This window comes from Cibotium barometz, chromosome 11 (assembly GCF_041138505.1).
Source record: "Cibotium barometz isolate CiBa-2024 chromosome 11, ASM4113850v1, whole genome shotgun sequence".
In the NCBI taxonomy this organism is placed as follows: domain Eukaryota; kingdom Viridiplantae; phylum Streptophyta; class Polypodiopsida; order Cyatheales; family Cibotiaceae; genus Cibotium; species Cibotium barometz.
The window spans coordinates 47,080,607-47,108,022 of NC_141056.1; the positions used below are offsets into that span (position 1 = coordinate 47,080,607).

Here is a 27,416-nt window from a genome sequence, read left to right on the forward strand (position 1 = left end):
AGTGAGTAAGTGAGGTGGTGGTGAATTAAAGAGAATGCATAGGAAGATCCGAGCATGCTAAGGGTGGATTCTAAGCAAGAGACACTCACAATTCTTACAATAGCTACATAGGTAAATTTGTATACATTCCAATACGAGAATTTGAAATCTAAAATGGGTGTAAATGTAATCATAAGATCAGCATCCTTGAAAGCTTTAGAAAACAACCCCGAAGTTCTCTCATTTCTTAGTTGGTTTTAAGGTTTCTAAAAGTTGTAAATCTTTGTTACCTAAATGTGTGGCCTTTTGTGGGGATTATTTCTTTGTTGGTTTTAAGGTTTCTAGAAGTTGTAAATCTTTGGTACCTAAATGTGTGGCTTTTTGTAGGGATTATTTCTTAGAATTTAATATCTTGACTAAAAAGAAAAACAACCCTAAAAGAAAACCAAAAAACAATCTCCTTTAGTGGTTTCTTTTGAGTTGGCTAAACATGAATTTTTGGGGTGGCCAAATGGGTAACATTTGCAATATCTCGAGAGAAGAAAACCAATATAAAATCATCCTCATTTGGTTTCTAAACACGTGGTTTTGAGAGTGGCTAAATAAGTACATTTCTTTAAGCAATATTTTGAAACGAGTACATTTCTTTAATTTCTTGCAAAGAAATATTTTGAAAGCTAAAAATCCACCCTAAAAGCAATCAGCTTGGTGTTTACTTTTGAGATGGCTAAACATGTAGTGTTAGGGTGGCTAAATAGATAACTTCCCATAAGTGCAATTTTTTACGAATGGAATATCCTTGAAGGGGGAGAAAACAAAAGAAGCCAAAGAATGAACCTTCTAATTGGTTTCTTTTAGGCTTGGTACACACACATACATATATAATTTTAATTAATTATATTTTAATTTAGATTAAATTTTAATGGGTGGGGATACGTGGCGAGGTGTGCTCACTCTTAAATAAGTGCATCTTACATATAATGTCTTTTGTCTTTTCTTTACTTCTATCTTCTTTTCTTTACAATGAGAGAGAGAAAGAGAGAGACACCTACATGTTCAAGGTTTCATCATGAAGCTCACCTTTTTAAGAGGGAGCCCTTGATTTTTCATCATGAAGCTCACCTTTTTAGAGGGAGGCCCCTAAATTTTCTCTCCCTTGGCTCTCTCCCTCCTCTCCTTTGGCCAGATGGAAGGGGAATATAGAAGTATAGAAGCTCTCCTTTCAAAAAATCGAAATGAAATGAGATGAGAAAATTCAAATTTGAGAAAGGGACAGCGTGAAGCTCTCCCCTTTCTCCCTTGGTCCTCTCTGTGCTCTCTTTTGGCCATGTGGAAGGGGAGTACCTTGTGTTTAATATGAGTAAACATAAAGATATAGATAGGGTAGAGTGAAGTTCTCCCCTTTCTCCCTTGGTCCTCTCTATCCTCTCTTTTGGCCGTGTGGAAGGGAAGTAGCCTGTGTTTAATAAGAGTAAAGATATAGATAGGGTAGAGGGGCTGGTTGTGTGACACCTAATAAAAACACAGTGTTCTTGGGGGAAATGTGTTTTTCAAATTAAATTTACAATTCAATTATATAGTTGGATTTACCTTTTCGAGAGATAAATATTTTGATAGCAAACGATGATATTTTGGTGATTGGGGACAGATGTACCTTATTGTTAAGGGCCTCTCTGCTCTGTACATGATGCCCTTACATCCCACTTTTTTTTTTCACCATTCAAGAGTATTTTTATTGACTCTATTTGATGGCATTTTTTTCACCATTCAAGAGTATTTTTATTGACTCTATTTGATGGCACCCAAACAATGCCCACATTGAGGCGTGTCAAAGGCAAAGGGAAAAGTAGTCGTCCAGCCGAGCGCATGTGCTTTTGAAAAGCCCGCTTATCCATGCTCGCCTTGGCGCGCAAGGTGCTCCTTATTAAGAGCTGAGCTATACATCTAGCGCTCTCCCACTCTCTCGCTGCTTGTTTCGCTTCTACCCTCAAGGTCTTCTGATCTTCTTTCGACGCTATGGCGCAGCCCACTCGCCCCTCCCAGATCCTCTTCACAGAGAGCAGGGACTTCCTTCTCGACAAAGAAAATCTCCCTGTCAAGGCAGACTCCATCGAGGGCAAGGTTGTGGGCATCATGATTGGCCCCCATTGGCTTCCCTTTCCCCTTGAGCACGCCCTTTCTGTCATAGCAGAGCCCTTCCAGGAGCTCCAGAAAGACCAGAACAACACACCAATCACCTTCGTCTACGTGGCCGTGGATCGCGACACAGATCTCATCGATACCGTCAGGAGGTACGGCCAAACAAGCCAGCTTGATGAGAGGCCTGATGATGAGTGCTTTAATGATGTGCTTAAGAAGCTGCCAGATGGGTGCCTTGCCGTACCCTTTGATGATGCCGAGACTCGGTCCAAGCTCGTCAAGAGCTACAAATCTGGTATTTTCAGCCTCGCCTTCTTGGGCCCCGACGGACGCCTCCATTCGGACCAGGGTCTGGCTGTCCTGGAGAAATGGGGGGCTGAAGCTTACCCTTTTGATGATGAGAGAATTGCTGCCCTCCATAAAGCTGCCCAGGAAAGGAAGGAAAATCAGAACTTGCAATTGCTTTTAGTTCATGAGGACAGAGATCACCTCATCTCATCAAAGGATGGACATCAGGTATGCCAAATGGACATATCCTCTTTTTATTCACTTTGCATGACCATGTCTGTGATCATGGGGTTGAACTCCACATAAATTCGAATAAATTATACGTATGAGGAGCGTGCATACACGTTTTATGCATGGATGTCACTATACCTTTCGTACATAGTGGGGATTTACAGGATGGCAAGAATGCTATAGTAGCTATGCTAAAAATCAGTGCATTGAGATTCACTTCCTGCTCCTGAGGGAAAGCTAGGGTAATAAAGCATAGTGTGCCATGACACTCTATGCATCTCAGTTTCATTCCTTGCAGGAGGGCCTTTGATCATAGCATTTTGTGAATGGTAGACCCATCACATTCATCGCGTGTACATTGGATCTCTTCCGGATGCCATTTGGATCTATCGGTACAATTTGAGATATGTTAAGGTTTCATTTGTGAACACATCTTATTTATTATTGCTTGGTCTTCCAGGTCAAAGTTGCAGACCTTGAAGGAAAGATTGTGGCGCTCTACTTTTCTGCACATTGGTGCCCACCTTGTCAGAAGTTCACGCCTGTCCTTGCATCGATATACTCTGAATTGAAACAAAAAAATGTGGAGTTTGAGGTTGTATTTGTCTCCTCTGATGAAGACCAGGAATCGTTTGACAACTATTTCAAAGAGATGCCATGGCTTGCAGTGCCATACACTGATCTGAAGACTAGAAAGATTCTCAGCAACTGGTTTGAAGTGGAAGGCATCCCTACCCTTGTTATTTTGGACAACCAGGGAAAGACTCTTAACAGTGATGGCATGGAACTTGTTTACAAGTATGGGATGAAGGGTTATCCTTTCACTGCAGAAAGACTAGAACAGTTGAAGAAAGAGGAAGAGGCCAAGCGTGCAGCCCAGACACTGGAAACCCTTCTTGTGACAGAGGAAAGAGACTTTGTTATATCCAAGTTCGACCCGGTGACATACAGATCCTTGAGAGACGAGAGAAGTTTTTTTTAGAAATTGGTCAGGTCCTGAGGAAAAAGAAAAGAAAAGTTCTGCAAGTGTCTGCGGGAGGCCAAAATGACCTATGAGACCCAGTACATAATGTAGGCCTTGGAGGTTTTATGCCAATGAGAGAGAGAGAGAGAGAGAGAGAGAGAGAGAGAGAGAGAGAGAGATTTCTATGGTAAATATTATAGCAGAATATAAATTGTTTACGTATTTTAGTTGGTAAGTATTTCTGTGATATCTTTCTCCAATTTTAATTTTGTGTTACCTATTAGAATATACTAGCATATATAATTAAATAATGAAATATCATACATTATTATACAATATCAATTATTTTTGTGTTTTAGTTGTTAATTGTCGTAACAATTATCATTTTTATATTACTAGTTCTTTATTAACCATGGTGTTATTTTACAGTATTGTCATTCTTTGTATTACGTATATATTAACTAATGAGAGAGAGAGAGAGAGAGAGAGAGAGAGAGAGAGAGAGAGAGAATAAATTTTAAATTGTGTTATCATCTTATTCCGTTGATAGCAGAAATTTCAATACATTCCATGTACAAAGGCAGGCCAAAAATACTTTCAACCTAATTCGAGTTTCTGGTTGCTAGCATTGTAATTTAACCACTTCGGTGATAATTTAATTGTGCAGGTTAAGGTTGCTTCTTTAAATGGGAAGACAGTGGGCCTTTACTTCTCAGGACATTGGTGCCCTCCCTGCAGGAAGTTCACCCCCAAGTTGAAGTCTGTCTATGATGAGCTAAAGGGCCGTGATGAGGAATTCGAGGTTATATTCGTGTCCAGTGATAGAGATGAGGATTCCTTTAAGGAGTATTATGACAGTATGCCCTGGCTTGCATTGCCATTTGATGACAACTTAAAGAGTAGTCTTTCTCAATACTTTGATATAGAAGGGATACCTCAGTTGGTGATCATTGGTCCTAATGGGAAGACAGTGACAAGTGATGGTCGTGGGCTTATCAGCTTGCATGGAGCTGATTCCTTTCCTTTTACTGAAGATCGGCTTGCAGAGCTTAAGAGAATCATTGATGAGAAAGCTGAAAAACTTCCAAAAAAAGTTACCACCAAGCATGAGCATGTACTAAGCTTGACAGATAATGCCTATGATGGACAGGTCTATGTTTGTAAGGATTGTCATGAGCAGGGAGTTGGTTGGGTTTACCATTGTGCAGAATGTGGCTATGATCTGCATCCAGGCTGCGTAAAAGAAAGTGACAACATACCATCACAGAATGGGGATTTGTCTGAAGTGGAAGGGAGTAAGCCCGGTGAAGTGGAAGGGAGCAAGCCCGGTGAAGTATGTGAAGGAGATGTTTGCCGGAAAGCATGATCCATGTAATTGGTGCCACCTGTTTTGCTGCTGCGAAGACTCCCATGCTACATGGCATGATGTGATTAACTGGAGTGACTTAAATGGACTAAATTTTCAGGTTTTGATAGTTGGTGAGAGAAGGGTTGCAGAGCTCTTACAACATAATAAAGGCATCACATATGTGCTTAAGTGGTTTTTACCTAGTGTATTTTCTGGTTTTCATACAGAAGTCACAAAGGGAGCTAGCTACTCAGCCTAGTTACGTTATGTTGTTCAAGTATTGAAGGCAATACGAGGAACTATGTAAGCCTTGTTTAGTTCACTTTATGACTGGCAGAGCTGCCTAAAGAAATGTGGGTCTTCGCTCCATGAGTATTAACCACCCCTAGGTGAGTTGATTTCACTTGAATGTGTAGGGTGTGCTTGTGCTTGTCTCTCAACATTTTAATCTTTATCCTTTTTTTAAAAAGAGTTTGATTATATCTATACTGCTATCTTAGCGCCAGGGGTTCAAACCCCAAACCCGCGCATCTGCAAGTTGGGGTGTTACCACGTGGACTAGAGCCCACTGGCTTAATCTACATTCTAACAAAGGGTAGGTTTCTCCCACAGAAATATCTGTGTGGGACATGAAATGGATTAATCTTCATTTGGTTCCCTTGTCGTAGTTTTTGATGTATTTGGCACAGAGTTCTGTGTCGATGCTTCTTAGGAGTATTTGTGCAAAGAGTTGTTCTCCCACAGAAAGCTCTGTATGAATACTTGTGCAATATGTAAAACCATTGAGATGTAGATGGAGGGGGTGTGAACATGATTTCCTTGTCACGTGTCAACTACGACATATATAGAAGTCCCATAAATAGATTTAGGATAGGAGGCTGGACAAAGTGATGGCTAAGCTTTTGGCCATTAGCTGCATGATATTTAGAGTCAATGCAGCACAAGGTTATACTTACAAGCCAAAAGTGATTCAAGAAATTTGAGAGCTGCACCAATCAAGAGGAGTTAATGTAGTAAGGGACTTAAGGTCGAAATATGTCATTGTTAGTGAATCCAAAACAAAAACATAGCTAAGGTTTCATGAATATGCCTTTTTTAAAACATTATTAGGGTATAGCTTGCATTGCTATCAATCATTTCATTGGCCCCAAGTTGGAGGGGAAATGTCACCATGGACTATGTCTTTACTTAGGTGGGATCAATTTTAACAATGGTACAATTAAGTTTTAACTAGTTTGTTACGTGTTAGCTAGCTACACATTGATGTGAGGCTGAGCTAGAAGTTGTACACGTGCATATAGCATGCATGTAGGTCAAGATGTACTTTGCCTCTTGGGATTTTTGACTTTAATGCCTCACCATTTGAAATGCACTAAAGTAAATAAGAGGAAAGGAATCTTGATTTATATAGCATTTGCTTGCTATCTCCAAAATGTCAATGGCTTAATAATCAATACCCACATTCATCAAGATGTACGATATCATCGAAGGTTGACAACTAAGCATTAGGAGCCTCACTTTCATCAGGATGTACTATATCACCAAAGGTTAGCATGGAGGCACTAGGAACATTCTTAACATTGTGGGAATACCTCATTCTAGGATCTACCCCCCACAAGGGTAAGAAAAGAGAAAGATTTACTTGTTAATTTAAACACAACCAATACGCAAATGAATGCATATAGCAAGCTTTTCCAAAAAAATTCAACCACTCTACTATCTACTATCTACTATCTAGTAGAGGTGTGGTTTTGACAAAAAAATTCAACCACTCTACTATCTACTATCTAGTAGAGGTGTGGTTTTGACAAGATGTTTATTATTTCAAGATATGATGATTTGTTTTTATGTATAGTCAAAGTCACTAGTTAGTCACAAAGAAGCTATCATCTATTTAGGCTATACCCGCATATTAAAGCTATACTCGGGCACTAATTAATTAATATGGTCTAAGGTTCAACCTTATAAATGTAAGGTTGAACCTTAGTGATCTAATTAATTACAAGCATCGAATCTCTATCGGCATCACTTCTTTATCTCATTGTGTTTGCATCGAAGTTTAAAACACACATGCGCTTCTTTATCTCTCTCTCTTTGTATCATAAATTTGGAGTTTAAAAAACACACCATCTTTCTCTTATAAGCAATTAATAAATGAGAGGGCACATGTTTATGCTAAATTATGTCTCCTTGATATGCCAATTATACATATATGCTTGATGTAATTAATGATGGTGAATCAAAATTATTACATGTTGCGAGTTTTGTTGCAAGGAGGGGCTAAAAGGAAAGGATATTTGATGTAATAAGGTCATTTTAGAAGAAACAATATTAGTGCCATAAAAAATTAACATTCTGTTAGAGAATATTGAATGGTCATGAAAAATTAACATTCAAGTCAAGTCCTTAGTGCAACCATTGTGGTGAGAAGATGTTTGATTAATGTTTCCCATGATCAAAACAATGGTTAAAAAGAGGTAACTAACTTTAGGGTTGGAGAGAATCTTTTGTGCAGTGTTGGGTTGGAAAGGATGAAGCGGTTGGTGGGGTGATGTTTGGTGTTAGCTTCGTAGGTTAAGACAATTTCACCCACCCAACCTATCGTAAGGCACTATGCCATCTTCCCCGCTCGAACGGGCACCTATCGTTACATATAAAGCGGACTTACCTTGAGCTTAATGTCAAATAGAAAAAGTCTAAGAACTTCATATACATACTTGCTTAAGACTAGTAATAGTGACTGGACCATTTTTAATTTCGCATTGGCCTAGTGTGAAAACTAGTCACTTGTACATAAGTCAATTTTGACACTAAGCAACACACATTCATTCCTTTGCAATAGAATGCTTGTGAGCTGTTCTCTTATCTACTCTTGCTCGCTTGTTCTCTATTGGATTCTTCTTGCCTTCTTGCATGATGCTAGATGGATTTCTTGCATAAGTAGGTCTTCTTGTAGGTTACCCCCTCTCATTAGCTTGCATAAGTACGTCTTCTTGTAGGTTGCTCCCTCTCATTAGCTTCTTCTTCCCCTGCCTTTGTGAGCAAGAACCACCGTAAAGGATATTCCATCTAGGCACAGAGAGTTCTACCTCCACCCCCTTAGGAGCATTTCCATGTGACAATGGACTGAGGATGCGGAGGGACGGACTAGCGCATCAATATCCAGGAGTTACATTGTGACTCTCAAAGGCAAGACCCAACATGACACATGATTGCACAAGGCTAAGGCAAGCTCTTGACTTGAACATATTTGGTGTTGTAGCTAGGGCTTAGCTCCGTTCATCTATCCATTCTAAGCTATTGGGATCACCCAATATTGCCAGTGTTCATTAGGAGGTCACGCTTCAAAAAACATATAGTTTTGGAGCCTCTGATGTTTTAGAGCTTTTTTTATTAGGGCATTCTATTTTCATACCTTGAAAGGGGAAACCCTAGTTTCTTAGTGATTTCCATGAGTTTGGAGCCCACAAGGCTTAGATTTCTTTGTATTGAATCAAGAAATTACTTAGTAATGGTGATTAGTAGTGGAATCCACTTTGAAAACATAAGCATTGAGCTCCATTAGGTGTGGATTAGAGTGGGATAGCTATTTTTTTGTTCATGCATTGTTAGAATTGGTCTTAGAGCATGCAAAATCAATAAAAAACAATTAAAAACACTTAATCACTTATACAATCACCATTATAAACCTTCATCATCTCTATCAAGTTAAAAAAACAAAACTCTAAAGATCGGGCCAAACTAGCTCTCGGGTTAGGAGATGTAAGCCCACAATCCCACGATAAAAAAGATGCGAGTTAGCACATGTGAGCTTGGAGACGTGAGCTGTGAGCCATGAGCCTATACATGTGATTCGTGAGTCTCGACATGTGAGCCTAGACATGTGATCCGTGAGTTTGACACGTGAGCCATGAGTCCAGAAGCGTGAGTCAATTTAGCTGAGTTAACCAAACATGAGTCCAGAGGTAGGTATACCTAATATTATTGTATGAGCTTTATAACCACCTTGAAGTCTTGTAAGAACATACCTACTCATGTCCTTTTATGATTTTCATATCATACAATTTATACCCTCTATAATTTTCAAGGAAATTTCTTGTCCTTTGTAATTATTGGACATTAAGTTTATTATTTCCCAATAATTACACACCAACCTTATTACATAGGCCTATTTAATAAAAGTTTATGCCTAGGTAGGCGTGAGCTCTCAGGCATGACATGAGTTCAACTCACCATACTTGCGTGAGCCTACTTCATAGAAAAAAGGTGTGAGCCTATAGATGATGTGAGGTGTGTGAGCCTACATACATGAGTCTAGAGACGTGTTTTAAACCCCCCCCCCAAAAAACACAAACTTAAAAAAAAAAAACTATAACGTGTGTAGATGTGAGTCTAAAAAAAGGAGCCTAACAAAAAGAATGTATGATAAATTATATGTATGATGGGGTGCATACACGTTTTATGCATGGATGTCACTATACCTTTCGTACATAGTGGGGATTTACAGGATGGCAAGAATGCTATAGTAGCTATGCTAAAAATCAGTGCATTGAGATTCACTTCCTGCTCCTGAGGAAAAGCTAGGGTAATAAAGCATAGTGTGCCATGACACTCTATGCGTCTCAGTTTCATTCCTTGCAGGAGGGCCTTTGATCATAGCATTTTGTGAATGGTAGACCCATCACATTCATCGCGCGTACATTGGATCTCTTCCGGATGCCATTTGGATCTATTGGTACAATTTGAGATATGTTAAGGTTTCATTTGTGAACACATCTTATTTATTATTGCTTGGTCTTCCAGGTCAAAGTTGCAGACCTTGAAGGAAAGATTGTGGCGCTCTACTTTTCTGCACATTTGTGCCCACCTTCTCAGAAGTTCACGTCTGTCCTTGCATCGATATACTCTGAATTGAGACAAAAAAACGAGGAGTTTGAGGTTGTATTTGTCTCCTCTGATGAAGACCAGGAATCGTTTGACAACTATTTCAAAGAGATGCCATGGCTTGCAGTGCCATACGCTGATCTGAAGACTAGAAAGATTCTCAAAAACTGGTTTGAAGTGGAAGGCATCCCTACCCTTGTTATTTTGGACAACCAGGGAAGAAAGACTCTTGACAGTGATGGCATGGAACTTGTTTACAAGTATGGGATGAAGGCTTATCCTTTCACTGCAGAAAGACTAGAACAGTTGAAGAAAGAGGAAGACGCAGCCCAGACACTGGAAACCCGTCTTGTGACAGAGGAAAGGGACTTTGTTATATCGAAGTTCGACCAGGTGACATACAAATCCTTGAGAGACAAGAGAAGTTTTTTTTTTAAAATTGGTCAGGACCTGAGGAAAAGGAAAAGAAAAGTTCTGCAAGTGTCTGCGGGAGGCCAAAATGACCTATGAGACCCAGTACATAATGTAGACCATGGAGGTGTTATGCCAATGAGAGAGAGAGAGAGAGAGAGAGAGATTTAAAAATACTTTCAACCTAATTCGAGTTTCTGGTTGCTAGCATTGTAATTCGGTGATACTTTAATTGTGCAGGTTAAGGTTGCTTCTTTAAATGGGAAGACAGTGGGCCTTCACTTTTCAGGACATTGGTGCCCTCCCTGCAGGAAGTTCACCCCCAAGTTGAAGTCTGTCTATGATGAGCTAAAGGGCCGTGGTGAGGAATTCGAGGTTATATTCGTGTCCAGTGATAGAGATGAGGATTCCTTTAAGGAGTATTATGACAGTATGCCCTGGCTTGCATTGCCATTTGATGACAACTTAAAGAGTAGTCTTTCTCAATACTTTGATATAAAAGTGATACCTCAGTTGGTGATCATTGGTCCTAATGGGAAGACAGTGACAACTGATGGTCATAGGCTTATCAGCTTGCATGGAGCTGATTCCTTTCCTTTTACTGAAGATCGGCTTGCAGAGCTTAGGAGAACCATTAATGAGAAAGCTGAAAAACTTCCAAAAAAAGTTACCACCAAGCATGAGCATGTACTAAGCTTGACAGATAATGCCTATGATGGACAGGTCTATGTTTGTGATGAGCAGGGAGTTGGTTGGGTTTACCATTGTGCAGAATGTGGCTATGATCTGCATCCAGACTGCGTAAAAGAAAGTGACAACATACCATCACAAAATGGGGATTCGTCTGAAGTGGAGGGGAGTAAGCCCGGTTATGTATGTGAAGGAGATGTTTGCCGGAAAGCATGATCCATGTAATTGGTGCCACCTGTTTTGCTGCTGCGAAGACTCCCATGCTACATGGCATGATGTGATTAACTGGAGTGACTTAAATGGACTAAATTTTCAGGTTTTGATAGTTGGTGATAGAAGGGTTGCAGAGCTCTTACAACATAATAAGGGCATCACATATGTGCTTAAGTGGTTTTTGCCTAGTGTATTTTCTGGTTTTCATACAGAAGTCAGAAAGGGAGCCTAGCTACTCAGCCTAGTTACGTTATGTGGTTCAAATATGTGAAGGCAATACGAGGAACTTTGTAAGCCTTGTTTAGCTCACTGGCTTAATCTACATTCTAACAAAGGGTAGGTTTCTCCCACAGAAAGATCTATGTGGGACATGAAATGGATTAATCTTCGAAGAGTTGTTCTCCCACAGAAAGCTCTGTATGAATACTTGTGCAATATGTAAAACCATTGAGATGTAGATGGAGGGGGTGTGAACATGATTTCCTTGTCACGTGTCAACTACGACATATATAGAAGTCCCATAAATAGATTTAGGATAGGAGGCTGGACAAAGTGATGGCTAAGCATTTGGCCATTAGCTGCATGATTTTTAGAGTCAATGCAGCACAAGGTTAGTGACTCAAGAAATTTGGGAGCTGCACCAATCAAGAGGAGTTAATGTAGTGACACACCAAGGGGACTTACGGTCGAAATATGTCATTGTTAGTGAATCCAAAACAAAAACATAGCTAAGGTTTCATGAATATGCCTTTTTTATAACATTATTAGGGTATAGCTTGCATTGCTATCGATCATTTCATTGGCCCCGAGTTGGAGGGGAAATGTTACCATGGACTATAATGTCTTTACTTATGTGGGATCAATTTTAACAATGGTACAATTAAGTTTTATCTAGTTTGTTACGTATTAGCTTGCTACACATTGATGTGAGGTTGAGCTAGAAGTACACGTGCATATAGCATGCATGTTGGTCAACATGTACTTTGCCTCTTGGGATTTTTGACTTTAATGCCTCACCATTTGAAATGCTCTGAAGTAAATAAGAGGAAAGGAATCTTGATTTATATGGCATTTGCTTGTTATCTCCAAAATGTCAATGGCTTAATAATTAATACACACATTCATCAAGATGTACGATATCATCGAAGGTTAGCATGGAAGCATTAGGAGCCTCACTTTCATTAGGATGTACTATATCACCAAAGGTTAGCATGGAGGCACTAGGAACATTCTTAACATTGTGGAAATACCTCATTCTAGGATTTACCCCCCACAAGGGTAAGAAAAGAGAAAGATTTACTTGTTTATTTAAACACAACGGATACTCAAATGAATGCCTATAGCAAACTAAAAGTTTTCCAAAAAAGTTCGACCACTCTACTATCTACTATCTAGTAGAGGTGTGGTTTTGACAAGATGCTTATTATTTCAAGATATGACGGTTTGTTTTTATGTATAGTCAAAGTCACTGGTTAGTCACGAAGAAGATATCATCTATTTAGGCTATACCCAAATATTAAAGCTATACTTGCACACTAATTAATTAATATGGTCTAAGGTTCAACCTTATAAATGTAAGGTTGAACCTTGGTGATCTAATTAATTACAAGCATCGAATCTCTGTCTTTTGCATTGCTTCTTTATCTCATTGTGTTTGCATTGAAGTTTAAAAAACACGTGCACTTCTCTCTCTCTCTCTCTCTCTCTCTCTCTCTCTCTCTCTCTCTCTCTCTCGCTCTTTGTATCATAAATTTGGAGTTTAGAAAACACATCATCTTTCTCTTATAAGCAATTAATAAATGAAAACAAATTGAGGGCACATGTTTATGCTAAATTTTGTCTCCTTGATATGCCAATTATACATATATGCTTGATGTAATTAATGATGGTGAATCAAAATTATTACATGTTGCGAGTTTTGTTGCAAGGAGGGGCTAAAAGGGAAGGATATTTGATGTAATAAGAACATTTTAGAAGAAACAATATTAGTGCCATAAAAAAATTAACATTCTGTTAGAGAATATTGAATGGTCATGAAAAAGTAACATTCAAGTCAAGTCCTTAGTGCAACCATTGTGGCGAGAAGATGTTGGATTAATGTTTCCCATGATCAAAACAATGTTTAAAAAGAGGTAACTAGCTTTGTAGGGTTGGAGAGAATCTTTTGAGCGGTGTTGGGTTGGAAAGGATGAAGCGGTTGGCGGGGTGATGTTTGGTGTTAGCTTTGTAGGTTAACGCAGTTTCACCAAGTTTATAATTTCCCAATAATTACACACCAACCTTATTACATAGGCCTATTTTATAAAAGTGTATGCCTAGGTAGGCATGAACATAGAGACGTGAGCCTATAGGCGTGAGCTCTCAGGCATGACGAGTTCAGCTCACCATACTTGCGTGAGCCTACTTTATATAAAAAAGGTGTGAGCCTATAGATGTGAGAGGTGTGAGCCTAGAGACGTGAGCTTGTATACGTGAGTCTACATACATGAACCTGACAAAAAAGAAGGTTTAAAAAACCATATGTGAGCCTAGAGACGTGAGCTTGTATACGTGAGCCTAGAGACGTGAGCTTGCATATGTGAGTCTACATACATGAACCTTACAAAAAAGAAGGTTTAAAAAATCCCAAAAAAAAACTCAAACTAAAAAAAAAAAACCTATCACGTGTGTAGATGTGAGTCTAAAAAAAGGAGCCTAACAAAAAAGGTGGTTTAAAAAACTTAAAAAACTCAACTTAAAAAAAAACTATTAACTTGAGCATAACATACGTGTCTAAAATCACTTTTAGACCTACCTTAAGAAGCACTAGAACCCATTTCACTAGAGTGAAACCTTCGATGAGAACCTGATCCAAACTAATTGTTGTAAACGCTAATATAATTAACTATAGTGCATCAAACCACACTTCTTCAAACCTACCCAACCTTAACGACTAGCACTCACCACTTAAGAAGGTAAGACTCCTTTGGATCCACCTCAAGTGAGGAGTGTTGGGACGAGATGAGACAACTAAATGTAGACATGGGTGGAGGAACAATGAAACCCCTAGAAATAGGAGCTACCACAAGAATCACCAACTACCTCTGTAAACATCGCCATAAACTTTGTAAAAAATGTATTAAATTGCTCTATCTTTGGGTGAAGCTCCAGTGAAGAAGCATGAGCAACATGACCAGGAACCTTAAGGTTCAAGATTTGCTCTCTCAAGAAGTGGTCAAAAACATGTTGGATGCTCTCTCAAGAAGTGGTCAAAAACATGTTGGATGCCACAATGTTTCAAACATTTGGTGTCGAATCGTAACATTCGAGATTGAATCGTGCGTTCGATTTTCTCCCTCAAGAAGTGGTCAAACCATGTCTAATGCCACAATGTTTCAAACATTTGGTGTTGATCCTGAGCTGCTGGGTTTATCCTAAGTTGACCATAGCCACCATAGCCAAGAAACCCACCAGTAACCATAATTACGGTAATTGGGACTCTTGTTGTACCATTATAAAATATACAATAGCAAGCATAGATAGTAGTGCAAGCATGAGTCCCACTTTCCACACGATCCCATTATAGAAGCGTCTTCACCAACCACAAAACCAAGTTCCAGTTCCACTCCATTTGGATGAGGAACATGGAACATGGGGAGCAGTAAAGAGCCAATGTGTGGGACTACCTCACAATGGATCCATAAGGGTATTCATATAACATATGAATACCCTTAGACACACAACAAGCCTACAACCTCAAAGCCAATGTGTGGGACTACCTCACAATGGATCCATAAGGGTATTCATATAACATATCCTCAGACACACAACAAGCCTACAACCTCAAAGCCAGAGGGACTGGCATAGGACAAGTGCCATTAGAAACCGCACAATCCAACCTCATAACAAAAGAAATCTCAAACCCTAGTTTTGTGCAACCACTCCCTTATGTTGTACCGCTAGCAAAGTTGGGGAAAACAAAGGATGATGACCAAATTTGATGGAACTAGAGATCCCATTCAATACCTAGAGAAGTTTAATCAAGTTTGTGAAGCCATGGGAAGGATTGATGATTCCAGCAAGATTTGTTTATTTGGACTTTGCCTTGAAGATAAAGTAGGCCAACAAAGAAAGCTAGTGGTTTAGGCCTCTAAACCCATTTGAAAAGGCCAACTACAAGGTCTTGAGACACATATACATTGTGGTATTCTCACCTAATGGAGCCAAATGGAACGCCATGGCACTACTCTATAACCTTAAGCAAGAGAAGGGAGAGACAATGTGGGACTACATTAGATGCAGTCCACCTGAAGAGACTAGATGACTTATCGCTCAGATTTATGATCTACCTCAAGAGAAAGAGGCTTCATGACCCTCTCTATAGGTCTAGACACTATATCTTTGAGGAGTGCTACCGTCGTCTCGTGAGGTAGTAGAAGATAATTTGCAAGATAAGGATGTAGAAGTCGTCCACCTGAACCAAGAGATAGGGAGCATCATCCAAAGCCTCAATGACTAAGGGTTCCCAACTAGCACCAGAATCTGAGTCAAGGACATGAGCATGGATGAGTGGTAGAAAATCTACTCAACCGTTTAGGCCAACAGTTGGCAGGGCGAACCCTAATGGTAGCCTCAAGGCCAACCCTAACTAGTTTCTCAAGTAGGACACCCACACCTCTTTCCATAGAGAGATATGGTTGTGTTCGATGCAGAGTCTAGACAACAACAGTTTTGTGCTCAGTGCCAATGCCATAAGAACCAATTCCTCAAGAAGGACACCCACACCTCCTTCCACAAAGAGAAATGGTTGTGTCTGATTCAGAGGCCTAGACAACAATAGTTTTTTGCTCATTGCCAATGCCATGATATAGCCCATTGTTGGTACTAATGAAATGTAATAGGGGTGAACTCCGGCACCACAACCTATGCTCTTGGCACCAAAGTAACCACTAGCCATATCGATGGGCCATTCTAAATGTACCTCAACCGGCACATTGCCCATTTATTAACACCCCTTATCAAGAGGTATGTATAGACAGCCACCCAAATGCCATACCCGCTTCCAATATTACCATTTGAACCAGTTCCTCTTGGAACCAAACCAATACATTAGTACTTGGGGTCACCTTTACAACATTTTCTGTACAACTTAGAGGACATTTGTATAGTATTGATGTTGCACATGTGAATTTTATGTTGGAACTAAACTTATGTCTTACAAGTTTAATGTGACCCCTGTAGAGGTACAATGAAAGAGAGCATCATCCATGGGAGGGGATGGATTGCTGCCACTAAGAGATTGTGTACTCAATGTTGAAATGTTGACATCATGGCTCTATGACACATGACATGTTTATCTCATATATCCATACTAAGATCTATAAACCTTAGTATAAAAGAGCTTAAGGTAGCCCCTCACCCCTATCCCTCCACGTTTTTATGTGGTGAACATGGGACTAGACGGAGGGAAGGGGCCCCGGCCTGTTGGCTGCCACCATTGGCTATATGATGATCATCTATATGTGCCCATTCTGATCGTGACATGTTTTGAACTCCAATATGGTATCAAAGCTTGAGAGGGGTATGTATTACTATGCATGGAGTCAATCAAATGATTATTTTGTTGTCCCCCTGTGAACAGATTCTGTGGTGGCGCCAAAAACAAGCACAACCGAGATGGACAAGTTTGTTGGTGTGTGGGGTGTAACTACTAGTAAGTGGGCCTACCGGGCCCCGAGTAGCATCATCATGAGGTAGACGGACCTTTGGGCTGAGTGTTATTGGTGTCCTTGGGTGTATCACCATATCCGCCGTCTCGAAGGAGGGTGTTGGAATGTTGACGTCTTGGTGGCTCTGTGACGACATGTGGCATGCTTATCCCATATATCCATACTAAGGTCTATAAACCTTAGGTTAAAAGGGCTTAAGGTAGCCCTTAGCCCCTATCCCTCCATGTCTTTATGTGGTGAACATGTGATTAGAGGGAGGGAAGGGGCCCCGGCTTGTTGTGGCTTGCCACCGTTGGCTGTGATGAATGATCCTCTATATGTGCCCACTTTGATCGTTGACTTGTGCTAAACTCCAATAGTCAGTTTGTGAAAAAGGAATGCCATCTAGCTTCCCCACGAGATGGCTACCATATCCTTGGTGGATATGGTAGCCATCTAGCTTCCCCACGAGATGGCTACCATATCCTTGGTGGATATGAGGATACCCTGAACCTATCAACATCCCAACCCTCATCTTCCACTTATAGGCTATCACCTTAGTCAATCACTAACACTCAACGCTCCTCTCACCTTGTAGTGTCAACCGCCTCCTCAAACTATTATGGAGATCCGTAACTTCGCTGAGACGAAGACGAACACCACCCCCCACAAGCATTAGCTTAGTAAAGTAGTCCATGGCTACTATGATGTAACGGGATTGGGTTTTATGTGCAACAAGACTAATGAGTCCTACAAAATCAATTCCCCATTTTTCAAAAGGTTGTTGGACTATTAGAGGAGTGAGTGGCATCATATCCTTTTGATGTGGTACATTAAATCTTTAACATTCATCACCACCTTTTACAAATTCTATGGCATCACTAAACAATGTTGGCCACCATAACCCTACTTGAAGGACCTTTCATAATGTTACTTCTCCAACAAGTTGTCCTCTTATAATTATAAAGTGTGCATCCAAAATATGTATGAATTCATCCTCTCAAACACACCTTTGTCTTTACCGAAATTATACAATTATCCCGTTATTTGTTGATAAGTTGCAACTAGCTGAATAAGTTGCCGCATCTTAATCTTATGGAAAACCATAAGAAAGGTATTGAGATATCTCATCACTCCAGTTAGGCACCATGTTGATCTTGAATAAACATGCATATGGGACATCATCATGGTGGGATTTGCATTAGGAATACATGATATTTGCTAAAACATGTTGCGATCCTTTTCTCACAATGAATTTGACTATAAAGTCAAATTCCGAATATAAGAGAAACGATTGAGTAATTCGTCCATTTGTGTAAGATATAACACTGCATAATGGTCAGAAAACACAACCTCGAAACATCACTGGAGAGATCACAGTGGAGACCTACTATTAGACAATATTTCACCTCCTCCCAAAGGTGGGTACCTAAAAAAACTAGATAATACCATGGTAGGACATCTCTAAAAGCGCTCCACATGCAACGGTCGTGAGATATGAACCTCAACACAGCCACCAAGCCAGGTAAAAGTGGAGACATGCTGCTACGCAACCTCAGCCTTTCGCCTCCCAAAAGTGGGTACCTTAAAAAACTAGATACCACTGCTGGACGGCTCTAAAAGCTCTCCATATGTAACAGCCATGAGATATGAACCTTAACAAACACCAAGCCAGGTAAAAGTGATCCAAGTTTGGAGACCAAAACTATGAGAACTACATAGCGTCTTCCTCCTCTTCATTCAAGAACATCTCAATAATGACAACCACAGACCCATCCTCGAGGTAAGAAACGCATATACCCACAAGCCTCTCAAAGGTGGGTACAAACCTCAAGCTTTCATGTCCCAAAGGTGGGTACAAACCTCAAGATCTCACCTCCCAAATGTGGGTACCTAAAGAAAGTAGTTGGATGGCTCTAAAATCTCTCCATATGAACCTCAGCAGCTACCAAGCCAAGTAAAAGTGGTCCAAGTTTGGAGACCAAACCTCTGAACTACACAACCTATTCCTCATCTTGATTCAAGAACATCTCAATGACAACTATAGACCCATAGTCGAGGTAAAAAACAAATATACTTGCAAGCCTCTCAAAGGTGGGTACCTAAAACTCTGTTTGGCAACTCAAGGATATTACAATAGGGTACCAAAAACTCTGTTTGGCCACCCAAGGATATTACAACATCACAAACACCTTGTGTATTCCAAAGATGGATCAAGTAAATGGAAGTTATGGGAATATACCATGTCAACCCAAGCCCACTCCTACTCCATCCATTCCTAATATCTCACATGATCGAGTAATCCTCACCAATGGTAATGTACAATCATTGGTACTCTACTCTCATGTTAAATCCTTGTTAATATTAGCATCTTATCTACCTTGCTTTCTTGCTAATCACCATGTTGACTATTAATAATTGCTGATTGTTTTTGGCAGAATGACAATGGGAATAGGCTTGGAGAAGGATGCAAAGAACCCTCCTGGACTAGGATGCACAATCAATGGATGTCAATTCCAGACCTAGATAGAATTCAGTGAAATTTACTTGCAATACTACTCATTGGAATGTTTCATGGTCTGCATAAGGTCTCAGGTCCATGAGCAATGTACTCGCCTCTTTAGATCCAAGGTTTAGCAAAATGCATGGGGAGGACTTTGCTGAGGATGAACATTTGAACTACCCTATATGGTTTCTCCTATTAAGAGACTAAGGTTGAGTAGAAGGGTGAGAGAAGGGTGTGAGTGTGAATGGACTTGAGGTCCACTTGTTCACCTATTTAAAGGTGAGGCCATGAGGCATTTTTCATGAGAGCAAGGCCTAGTTGTATGTATAATAAGCAAGATATTATTCTTGTATTTTGTGAGTCTCTCCTCTCCACACACTTGATCTAGCATGAGCACCACGTTTTCTCATCATGGTATCTAGAGCCTAGGTGATTTGAACTATTTGTGGTGTAGTTTAGGTCAAAAAATCCACTTTTTGCTCATCTCTTTTGTGTGGAGCTCAACCCCCAGCCCTTGGAGGCCTTCCAGAGGCATGTAGAGGGCTCATCTCTCCACGACTTCTTCATGGAAGATGTAGAGAAGGAGTAGGCGTTCACATTCGTACCAGCATTGAGTGGTTCCTCGTCGCTGCGCCGTGTCATTTCCTCTGAAGTCGTCGCCTGCTGATTCTCAGAACCTGCGCTGGCCGTACAGCCATACAAGGGTTGTAGGCCATAATAGGCTGAGCTACTTTGGGGCTTTGATAGCCCATGGTATTGAGACTCTACAGCTCTGACTAGAGCTCCAATGGTCCACGAACGCGCCGGCTGGAGGGAAAAAACCAGTCGCCTCCCTTCTTCACTTCAAGCTTTCCATTAAAGCTTGCCTTTTTTGGGTTTTTTTCTCTCTAATCCATTACTCCCTTCCACTAATCACTCAAGTGTGAGAGTGAATGAGTATTGCTGGTCTTTAATCTTGATTTTGAAGTGTTTTCCATTCACATGAGGTAGCCATAAACCTCATGCCCATCAAGCTTCAACATCAACACCAATTTTTATGCTTTCAAAGTGATTAAAGTGTGCTTCTAAGCACTAATTGTGTTATTTAACACTAATTACTTTGTAAATCCAGCAAAGGGAAAGTGTTCTTAAATACTAATAGTGTTATTAAACACTAATGGTGAGTTAATCACCAAAATAAGTGTCATTTGACATTAAAAATGTGCTTTTTAGCACTAATTGTGTTTTATACACACAAATGGTGATATTAATCATCAACTAAAGTGTTGCTAAACACTAAGGTGGTCTTAATCATCAAAGGAGGAGGTCATCTACATTACGGAGGCTCTTCTTCATCAACAATGGAGGCCGGGCACACACCATAAGTGCCACATTCAAGTCTTCATCGTCCCCACCGCTTCTTCCAAAGAGCAATGGTGCAACCATAAACCAATTGTCTTCACCTCATAAGCTAAAGAGGTTGAAGAATTCTGGTTTTTTATCATAAAACTCAGATTTTTGAGTGTTCTTAAAGTTGGGCACATGTACATTAAGTGCTCATCTTCAATGTTTATGTGTGTTACCCTTGAGGCCCTTGTTTGTAAGAGGCATAGGCAAGCCATAAGCCGTATGCTCTCGTTTCCCAAGCCCAAGGCACTTCATTCCGCTGCATATTCTGATTATTCATCGTATAAGATGAGTTGTAACAATGAGCATATAATCCCTAAATGCTCTACCTTGTTGGTTGTCATGATTTTAAGCATTTTTTGGCATTACTTTTGTAAGAGGCATTGGCAACATTATGAGCCATGTCCTCTCCTTCTTAAGCCAAAGATGATAAAACCTATTTGTTTGAGTATTTACCTCAACAATTTACTCACTTTCACTAAGCTTGAATCTTCAAACCCTAATAACTAACATGCATAAAAGCTATTGTAATTGTGGAGTAGACACTGCCCTTGACCAATGTATAAGGCAAGTGGTAAGACCCTCCCTTTCCCTTCCCCATTTAAATCTACCTCATGGAGGAGATATGATATTCAAGGAAGCATCGAGCATGTTGGAGGACCATCTGAAAGCAAACCACTTAAGCAATGGTGGCAGCCTGCTTATGATCATTGTGTGAGAATGGTCAAGGTGGAAAGCATATGGTGGAAGCAATGGCATGTATCTCTCAAGCATGTCATCTACAAGAAGCCAAGCAAACACAAAGATTGGGGTGCACCATCATAGAGGTGTACATCTTCATCGACAAACAAATAAAGACAGAGATGGCATCAATGTAATAGCCTCTAAGGCTCTAGGAACACTTTTGTAAGTCCTAGATAACCACACCTATATTCAAGCCTTGTACGCCTAATGTTATAAAGGCATCTTATGTCCAATACCACCTATTCCATCCTTCCATAGTTGGTATTGAGGGGGGTATTAAGAGACTAAGGTTGAGTAGAAGGGTGAGAGAAGGGTGTGAGTGTGAATGGACTTGAGGTCCACTTGTTCACCTATTTAAAGGTGAGGCCATGAGGCATTTTGCATGAGAGCAAGGCCTAGTTGTATGTATAAGCAACTTAATAAGCAAGATATTATTCTTGTATTTTGTGAGTCTCTCCTCTCCACACACTTGATCTAGCATGAGCACCACGTTTTCTCATCATCTCCACCACCGATGGTTCCTAAGCATTTCGTGCCACTCTACCTCAACATCATAAGAAACAGGTCACGGAATTTTAATGGAGGGCATTCCAGATGAGGGTCTCAAAAGCACATGTAAGGCCATTTGCTATGACCTTGCAAGTGAAAATTGTTAGTCATGCATCATTAGCCGATCCAAGTTCTGGCACAGGGCATCAAGTACACCTACTAAACTGGGTTGGTATTTTGTTGAAAGATTTACATTATTATTGTAGGGAACACATGTTTACTATTTCTAATCCGTATTATCTACTAAAAGTAAGCTGCTTTGGAATGTTGTGGCTATCATTGATCATGCATGGGCCAATGGGTTACTAGTGCAAGGAGCACTTCATGCACGGAGGCCATGTCCAATAGCATCTTCATCCTTTCCTTCCTTTAGTGCAGGTGCTAGTACCACCATATCATCGACCACCCATGTTTGCTTTATGTTAGAGTTACTGCCGCCGTTTACGAGGGCACATATTGTATCCCCTAGTAACCGATTTTGTACACTAGCACACCAATCACAATGGAAACCATGACAACAGTAACCTTCACACTTCCAATATGCTTGTCTCTACAAAGTCCAATGTAACTAGATCCCTATAACTTCACCCATGGTGTCATGGGTCTCTACTTCATCAACTCCTCCTATCATGACTATGCAATCACCAAGTTCCAAAATTCCATCTTTTTTATTCATAGAGCAAGAACCCTTCAATGTCACAAACCATGCCTCTAGAAATAGCCATGTAGATGCCAACTCTCAGGCTCAAGTGAGTACCTAGCTAGGCAGGATATCTCCCTCTCGTGGATAAGCAAAGCTATCAAAATCAACTAGTAGGCTCTGTGTGGAGACCTTGAGAATTCGGGAGATACAACTAGAAGACTTAGTGGAGACCTTGAGAATCCCGTAGATGTAAGTAAGTGCGAGAAATCCATCACTAAAAGTGTTTGATTCCATTCGATCATGGGAGTACGACATTATTATCCATGGCCTCCTCAAGCTCTTGTACTGGGCTTTGTTAAAACGGTTAAATAACAAGTCAACTCAAATTGATCATTTTTTTTATATAGCATGAACCCATGAAAAATAATGCTAGTATTTGTAGTCGGCACACTGTAGACACAAAAAAATAATTATGTGAGGAAAACTCGCTACATTCGTCCTTAGAATATTAAGAATTATCAATTAATTTACAGTGTTTTTGGGCCCTAAGGTTTATAAGGGTGAGTTAACCCGACTTAAGTGTCTAATTAAAGATTAGTTCTAGAATGATAACATGAGTTTAGTGAAGCAATCCTTAAATAGTTCTAGAATAATAATACTTAAGTGAGTTAACCTCACTTAAGTGTCTAATTAAGGATTAGTTCTAGAATAATAACGAGTTTAGTGAAACAAATCGTAGCTGTTCTCTGGCAAGGCAAATCTTGCACGGATTCTCAGCTCTTCCAGCCAAAATAAGAGACCCATGGGATTCTTTTTCCTAATCTCCACTAGCTTAATCTCAACACCCACCCTAGGGGGCAGCTTGAAGTTGGCACATATTGGATTTAAATCACCAAATTGTATAAATTGCATATTTGAGTTTATTATATTTCTTAAAAAAACTATCTTAAGACTTTCAGTTGTTATTCGTGTGTTTAGCATGATGAGTGTGTGAGTAGGAAGATCTATTTCCTCTTTGCATTTGTTCAATTTGTAAGTTTTTCCAAAATAAATTATGCTATTTTATTTTGTGACAGTAACCAAATCCATGAGATCGGGGTTAAAAAATCACTTCATTGCACCACGTTAAAAATAAAAAAAATTCCAAAATAAATTATGCTATTTTATTTTGTGACAGTAACCAAATCCATGAGATCGGGGTTAAAAAATCACTTCATTGCACCACGTTAAAAATAAAAAAATTTCTCTCAAAAAAATTCACAAGAATCACTAGAATGTTGAATAGTAGGGACCACCTTTTGTTCTCCTCCTCCATGTGAACCTTGATCCTGAAGTCCTGTCGGTTGTCAAAAATTCCTCGCAAAACATTTGCACAGTGATTTCATACGTATGCACACACGCAAGATGAAGATTGATTGCACTTGAAAAACATGAGGAATGGATGAAGCCAATGCATCTGTCTGTGTTATGCAATACTATCCAACCACTACCCTTGGCGACCATCATGAGAAGCAAGCAAGAAGGAACCAACATCGGCAATGCTATGTTTAAGAAAAACCTGAGAATTGCACTAACCTTTTAGAACTTATACATGGATATGTAGCATTATATGGTAGTGATGTGTGTGAACACACTTAGGACCGCCGGGGCACTTTTCCCCTCACTAGGAAGTTTTTTTCCCCGTGTGTCTGTACACCCTCTTATCTACTCATTTTGGGGTCTGTACTTATCTTTTGTATCCGGCACACATTTGTTTATTCTAATCTAGTGAGTTTGTGTGCTCTCAAGCTTCTCTATCTTGTGTGTGTGCATTGCTGCAACCCTAACCCTAATTCCAACAATTGATATTAGAGCTAGCTTACTTGATCTAGCATAGTAGTCTGCCTCCCTCCTCTCACGACCCTATTTTTTTTTATCTCCGATTGAGATACCTCTTAGGAGAAGAAGGTATATACTATAGTATGCTGTATACGAAGTATACAACATTTTTCGGGGTCCGCAACGCGATTTGGGTGCGTTTTGGGCACTGCAAGGTTTCTGCAAACGTTCTAAAGAGGCTTCATTTTGGATTGGTTCTGTTCAATTTTGGGTGTTTGGGCTGTGCAACAGCAAAGATTTGGTGTGCAACAGCATCTACAGTGTCTTCAACAACATCAACCCATCATACGTTCGCCGGAAACACTCTATTCTCTACTCTGTGTTATTTTTCATACACTTTGTAGGTGATTTAGTCAGTTGGCAGCCATCTGGGGATGCATTCAATGAATATTGAGTACTTGCAGTGTGTTGATGAAAGATTTTGCATTTGGTAGACAGTCATGTGGCTGACAGTAGTAATGTATTCAACATGTTGTCTGTTGAGGATAAACTTGATGGGACTAACTACCCATTGTGGTCCTATATTGAGTACTTGCAGTGTGTTGATGAAAGATTTTGCATTTGGTAGACAGTCATGTGGCTGGCAGTAGTAATGTATTCAACATGTTGTCTATTGAGGATAAACTTGATGGGACTAACTACCCATTGTGGTCCTATATGATGAGGCATGTACTAGTTGCTAAAGGCCTTTGGAATGTGGCTGACAGTAGTAATGTATTCAACATGTTGTCTATTGAGGATAAACTTGATGGGACTAACTACCCATTGTGGTCCTATATGATGAGGCATGTACTAGTTGCTAAAGGCCTTTGGAATGTGGTCAGTGGTAGTGAAACTCGTGATGTTTCACAACTACCAATGCAACCAGGTGCTGTTGATACATTTGAAATAGAATCTGATACAGATGTGGCTCCTCCACATGCACCAATTGTACCTCCCATTGCTGCTCAAACGAGATGGGATGGAAGAGATGCATAAGCACATGCATTGTTTGCACTTTCTGTGAAGCGAAGCATTATTCCTCATATTCGGTCATGTAAGACTTCAAAACAGGCATGGGATGCACTTGCTGCATTATACCAGGTATGCAATGAAGCACGTGTTGCATATCTACGCAAACAGTTGGAGTCTGAACACATGAATGAGGGAGACTTAATGGACAGCTTCTTGACCAAGATCGAAGATTTTAAGGAGTAGCTCACTAGTGTGGATGAGATATATCCTGATAGTATATTGGTGCCCACAGTTCTCAATGCATTGCCAGATTCTTATCAGAGTTTTGCCTCTTCCCTTAGACTCATGATGAAGGGAAATCCAAATGCCCTTACATTTGATGAGCTGGTTTCAGTACTCTTGCAACAAGAAAAGCAGTCTACGCAAAACAGATCTATTATGCGAGTTAGTGACCAAGCTTTTTTTGCTAGTCAAAAAGGCAAAGGTAAAGCTTCTTCCCATGGTGGCTATAAGCCAAAATCAGAATCCTTGGGTAAGGATGCAAAGAAAGAAGGTGATAAGCCTACAAAGAAGGGCAAGCTTTTTGCTAGTCAAAAAGACAAAGGTAAAGCTTCTTCGCATGGTAGCTATAAGCCAAAATCAAAATCCTCGGGTAAGGATGCAAAGAAAGAAGGTGATAAGCCTACAAAGAAGGGCAAGTGTCACTATTGCAGGAAACCAGGGCACTACATAAATTAGTACAAGAAAAAGCTAGAGAAGGAGAAAAAGAAAGAATCGGGCATAGCTGTGGGCTGATGCATTTGCACCAAGTGCAGAGAAGAAGGAATCTGCAAGTTTTGCTCAAGATGATTGGACATGGACTGTACATTGCAGTTATGACTCTTATGTTCATGAATGTCAGTGGCAGAATCGGATGCTTGGTACTTTGACAATGATACTAGTAAGGACATTACCTCATAAAATAATTTGTTCTCATATGTGGAATTTTTTCCAAGTGCAAAAACGATGCAAATGGTTCCTCATATCTTGTCAAAGGAGTTGGTAGAGTTGTGCTCACTGCTGCAAACGGGGGCGCATTTACTCTTTCTAAAGTTTTATATGTGCTGTCTTTCTAAAGTTTTATATGTGCTGCAAACGGGGGCGCATTTACTCTTTCTAAAGTTTTATATGTGCTAGGCATTAAGAAGAACTTGCTGTCAGTTTCAGCCTTAGCCTCGTCAAGCTTGATGATGAAATTTATGGATGACAGATGTAAAGTTTAGGATAGAAATGATGGTTATTATATCATTGCCTCAGGTACCTTGTTTCACGGCCTATACAAGAAGTTGCAACATGATGTTTGCTCGGTCTCTACGATTCATGCTATGAGTGACGCAGAATTATGGCATGCACGATTTGGCCATGACAATTTGTTACGCCTTCAAAGGCATGATATGGTGTCTGAGTTGCAAACTCTTGAGACCCCTGCTAGACATGTATGTGAGGAGTGTATTCTTGGTAAAATGCATCGGGCATCATTTCCAAAGGATGGATCTGTGAGAGCTGTTAAGAAATTACAGCTTATACATAGTGATGTATGTGGTCCAATGAAGACACCACCTATTGGGGGATATCTCCACTTTGTCACTTTTATTGATGATTACTCCAGATACAGCTGGGTGTATTCATTAAAGCAGAAGTCAGAGGTTTTTATGTGTTTTAGGCACTTTGTATCCATGGCTAAAAATGCATGTGAATGTAGAGTTGGCATCCTTTGTTTAAATCGAGAGGGGGAGTATATGTCCAAGGAATTTCCTGCATATATGGCTGAAAAAGGCATAAGACATCATGATATGTACAGTGCCATACACACCTCAGCAAAATGGCGTTGCTGAGAGGAAGAACGGGTCTCTCATGGAGATGGCACGATGTAAAGCCCAAGA

At 40.1% G+C, this 27,416-nt stretch overlaps 2 protein-coding genes across 4 annotated transcripts; both read left to right on the forward strand.

The window, feature by feature from the left end:
* The first annotated feature begins 1,788 nt into the window (after positions 1 to 1,788).
* LOC147634249 (putative nucleoredoxin 2) lies at positions 1,789 to 5,318 on the forward strand. Of its 2 annotated transcripts, XM_086805375.1 has the most exons (4): positions 1,789 to 2,634; positions 3,098 to 3,577; positions 4,269 to 4,675; positions 5,075 to 5,318. In XM_086805375.1, the coding sequence occupies exons 1-4, from the start codon at positions 1,996 to 1,998 to the stop codon at positions 5,082 to 5,084; spliced, it is 1,536 nt and encodes a 511-aa protein (XP_086661501.1). In that variant the 5' UTR covers positions 1,789 to 1,995; the 3' UTR covers positions 5,085 to 5,318. The 2 variants fall into 2 exon arrangements, with proteins under 2 accessions (XP_086661501.1, XP_086661500.1); XM_086805374.1 differs by having other exon boundaries at positions 4,269 to 5,318.
* A 4,153-nt stretch (positions 5,319 to 9,471) lies between these two features.
* LOC147634250 (putative nucleoredoxin 1) lies at positions 9,472 to 12,031 on the forward strand. 2 transcript variants are annotated; one of them, XM_086805376.1, is made up of 3 exons: positions 9,472 to 9,684; positions 9,753 to 10,226; positions 10,485 to 12,031. In XM_086805376.1, the coding sequence occupies exons 1-3, from the start codon at positions 9,619 to 9,621 to the stop codon at positions 11,148 to 11,150; spliced, it is 1,206 nt and encodes a 401-aa protein (XP_086661502.1). In that variant the 5' UTR covers positions 9,472 to 9,618; the 3' UTR covers positions 11,151 to 12,031. The 2 variants fall into 2 exon arrangements, with proteins under 2 accessions (XP_086661502.1, XP_086661503.1); XM_086805377.1 differs by having other exon boundaries at positions 9,488 to 9,621.
* The last annotated feature ends 15,385 nt before the right edge of the window (positions 12,032 to 27,416 follow it).

Bases quoted from the DNA above. Each gene is read 5' to 3' on its own strand.
- LOC147634250 (XM_086805376.1), top strand. From the start codon at position 9,619: ATGGTAGACCCATCACATTCATCGCGCGTACATTGGATCTCTTCCGGA. The intron at 9,685-9,752 runs GTACAATTTGAG...TTGGTCTTCCAG, and splicing joins GATGCCATTTGGATCTATTG to GTCAAAGTTGCAGACCTTGA. The intron at 10,227-10,484 runs GTGACATACAAA...TTAATTGTGCAG, and splicing joins TTATATCGAAGTTCGACCAG to GTTAAGGTTGCTTCTTTAAA.
- LOC147634249 (XM_086805374.1), top strand. From the start codon at position 1,996: ATGGCGCAGCCCACTCGCCCCTCCCAGATCCTCTTCACAGAGAGCAGG. The intron at 2,635-3,097 runs GTATGCCAAATG...TTGGTCTTCCAG, and splicing joins CATCAAAGGATGGACATCAG to GTCAAAGTTGCAGACCTTGA. The intron at 3,578-4,268 runs GTGACATACAGA...TTAATTGTGCAG, and splicing joins TTATATCCAAGTTCGACCCG to GTTAAGGTTGCTTCTTTAAA.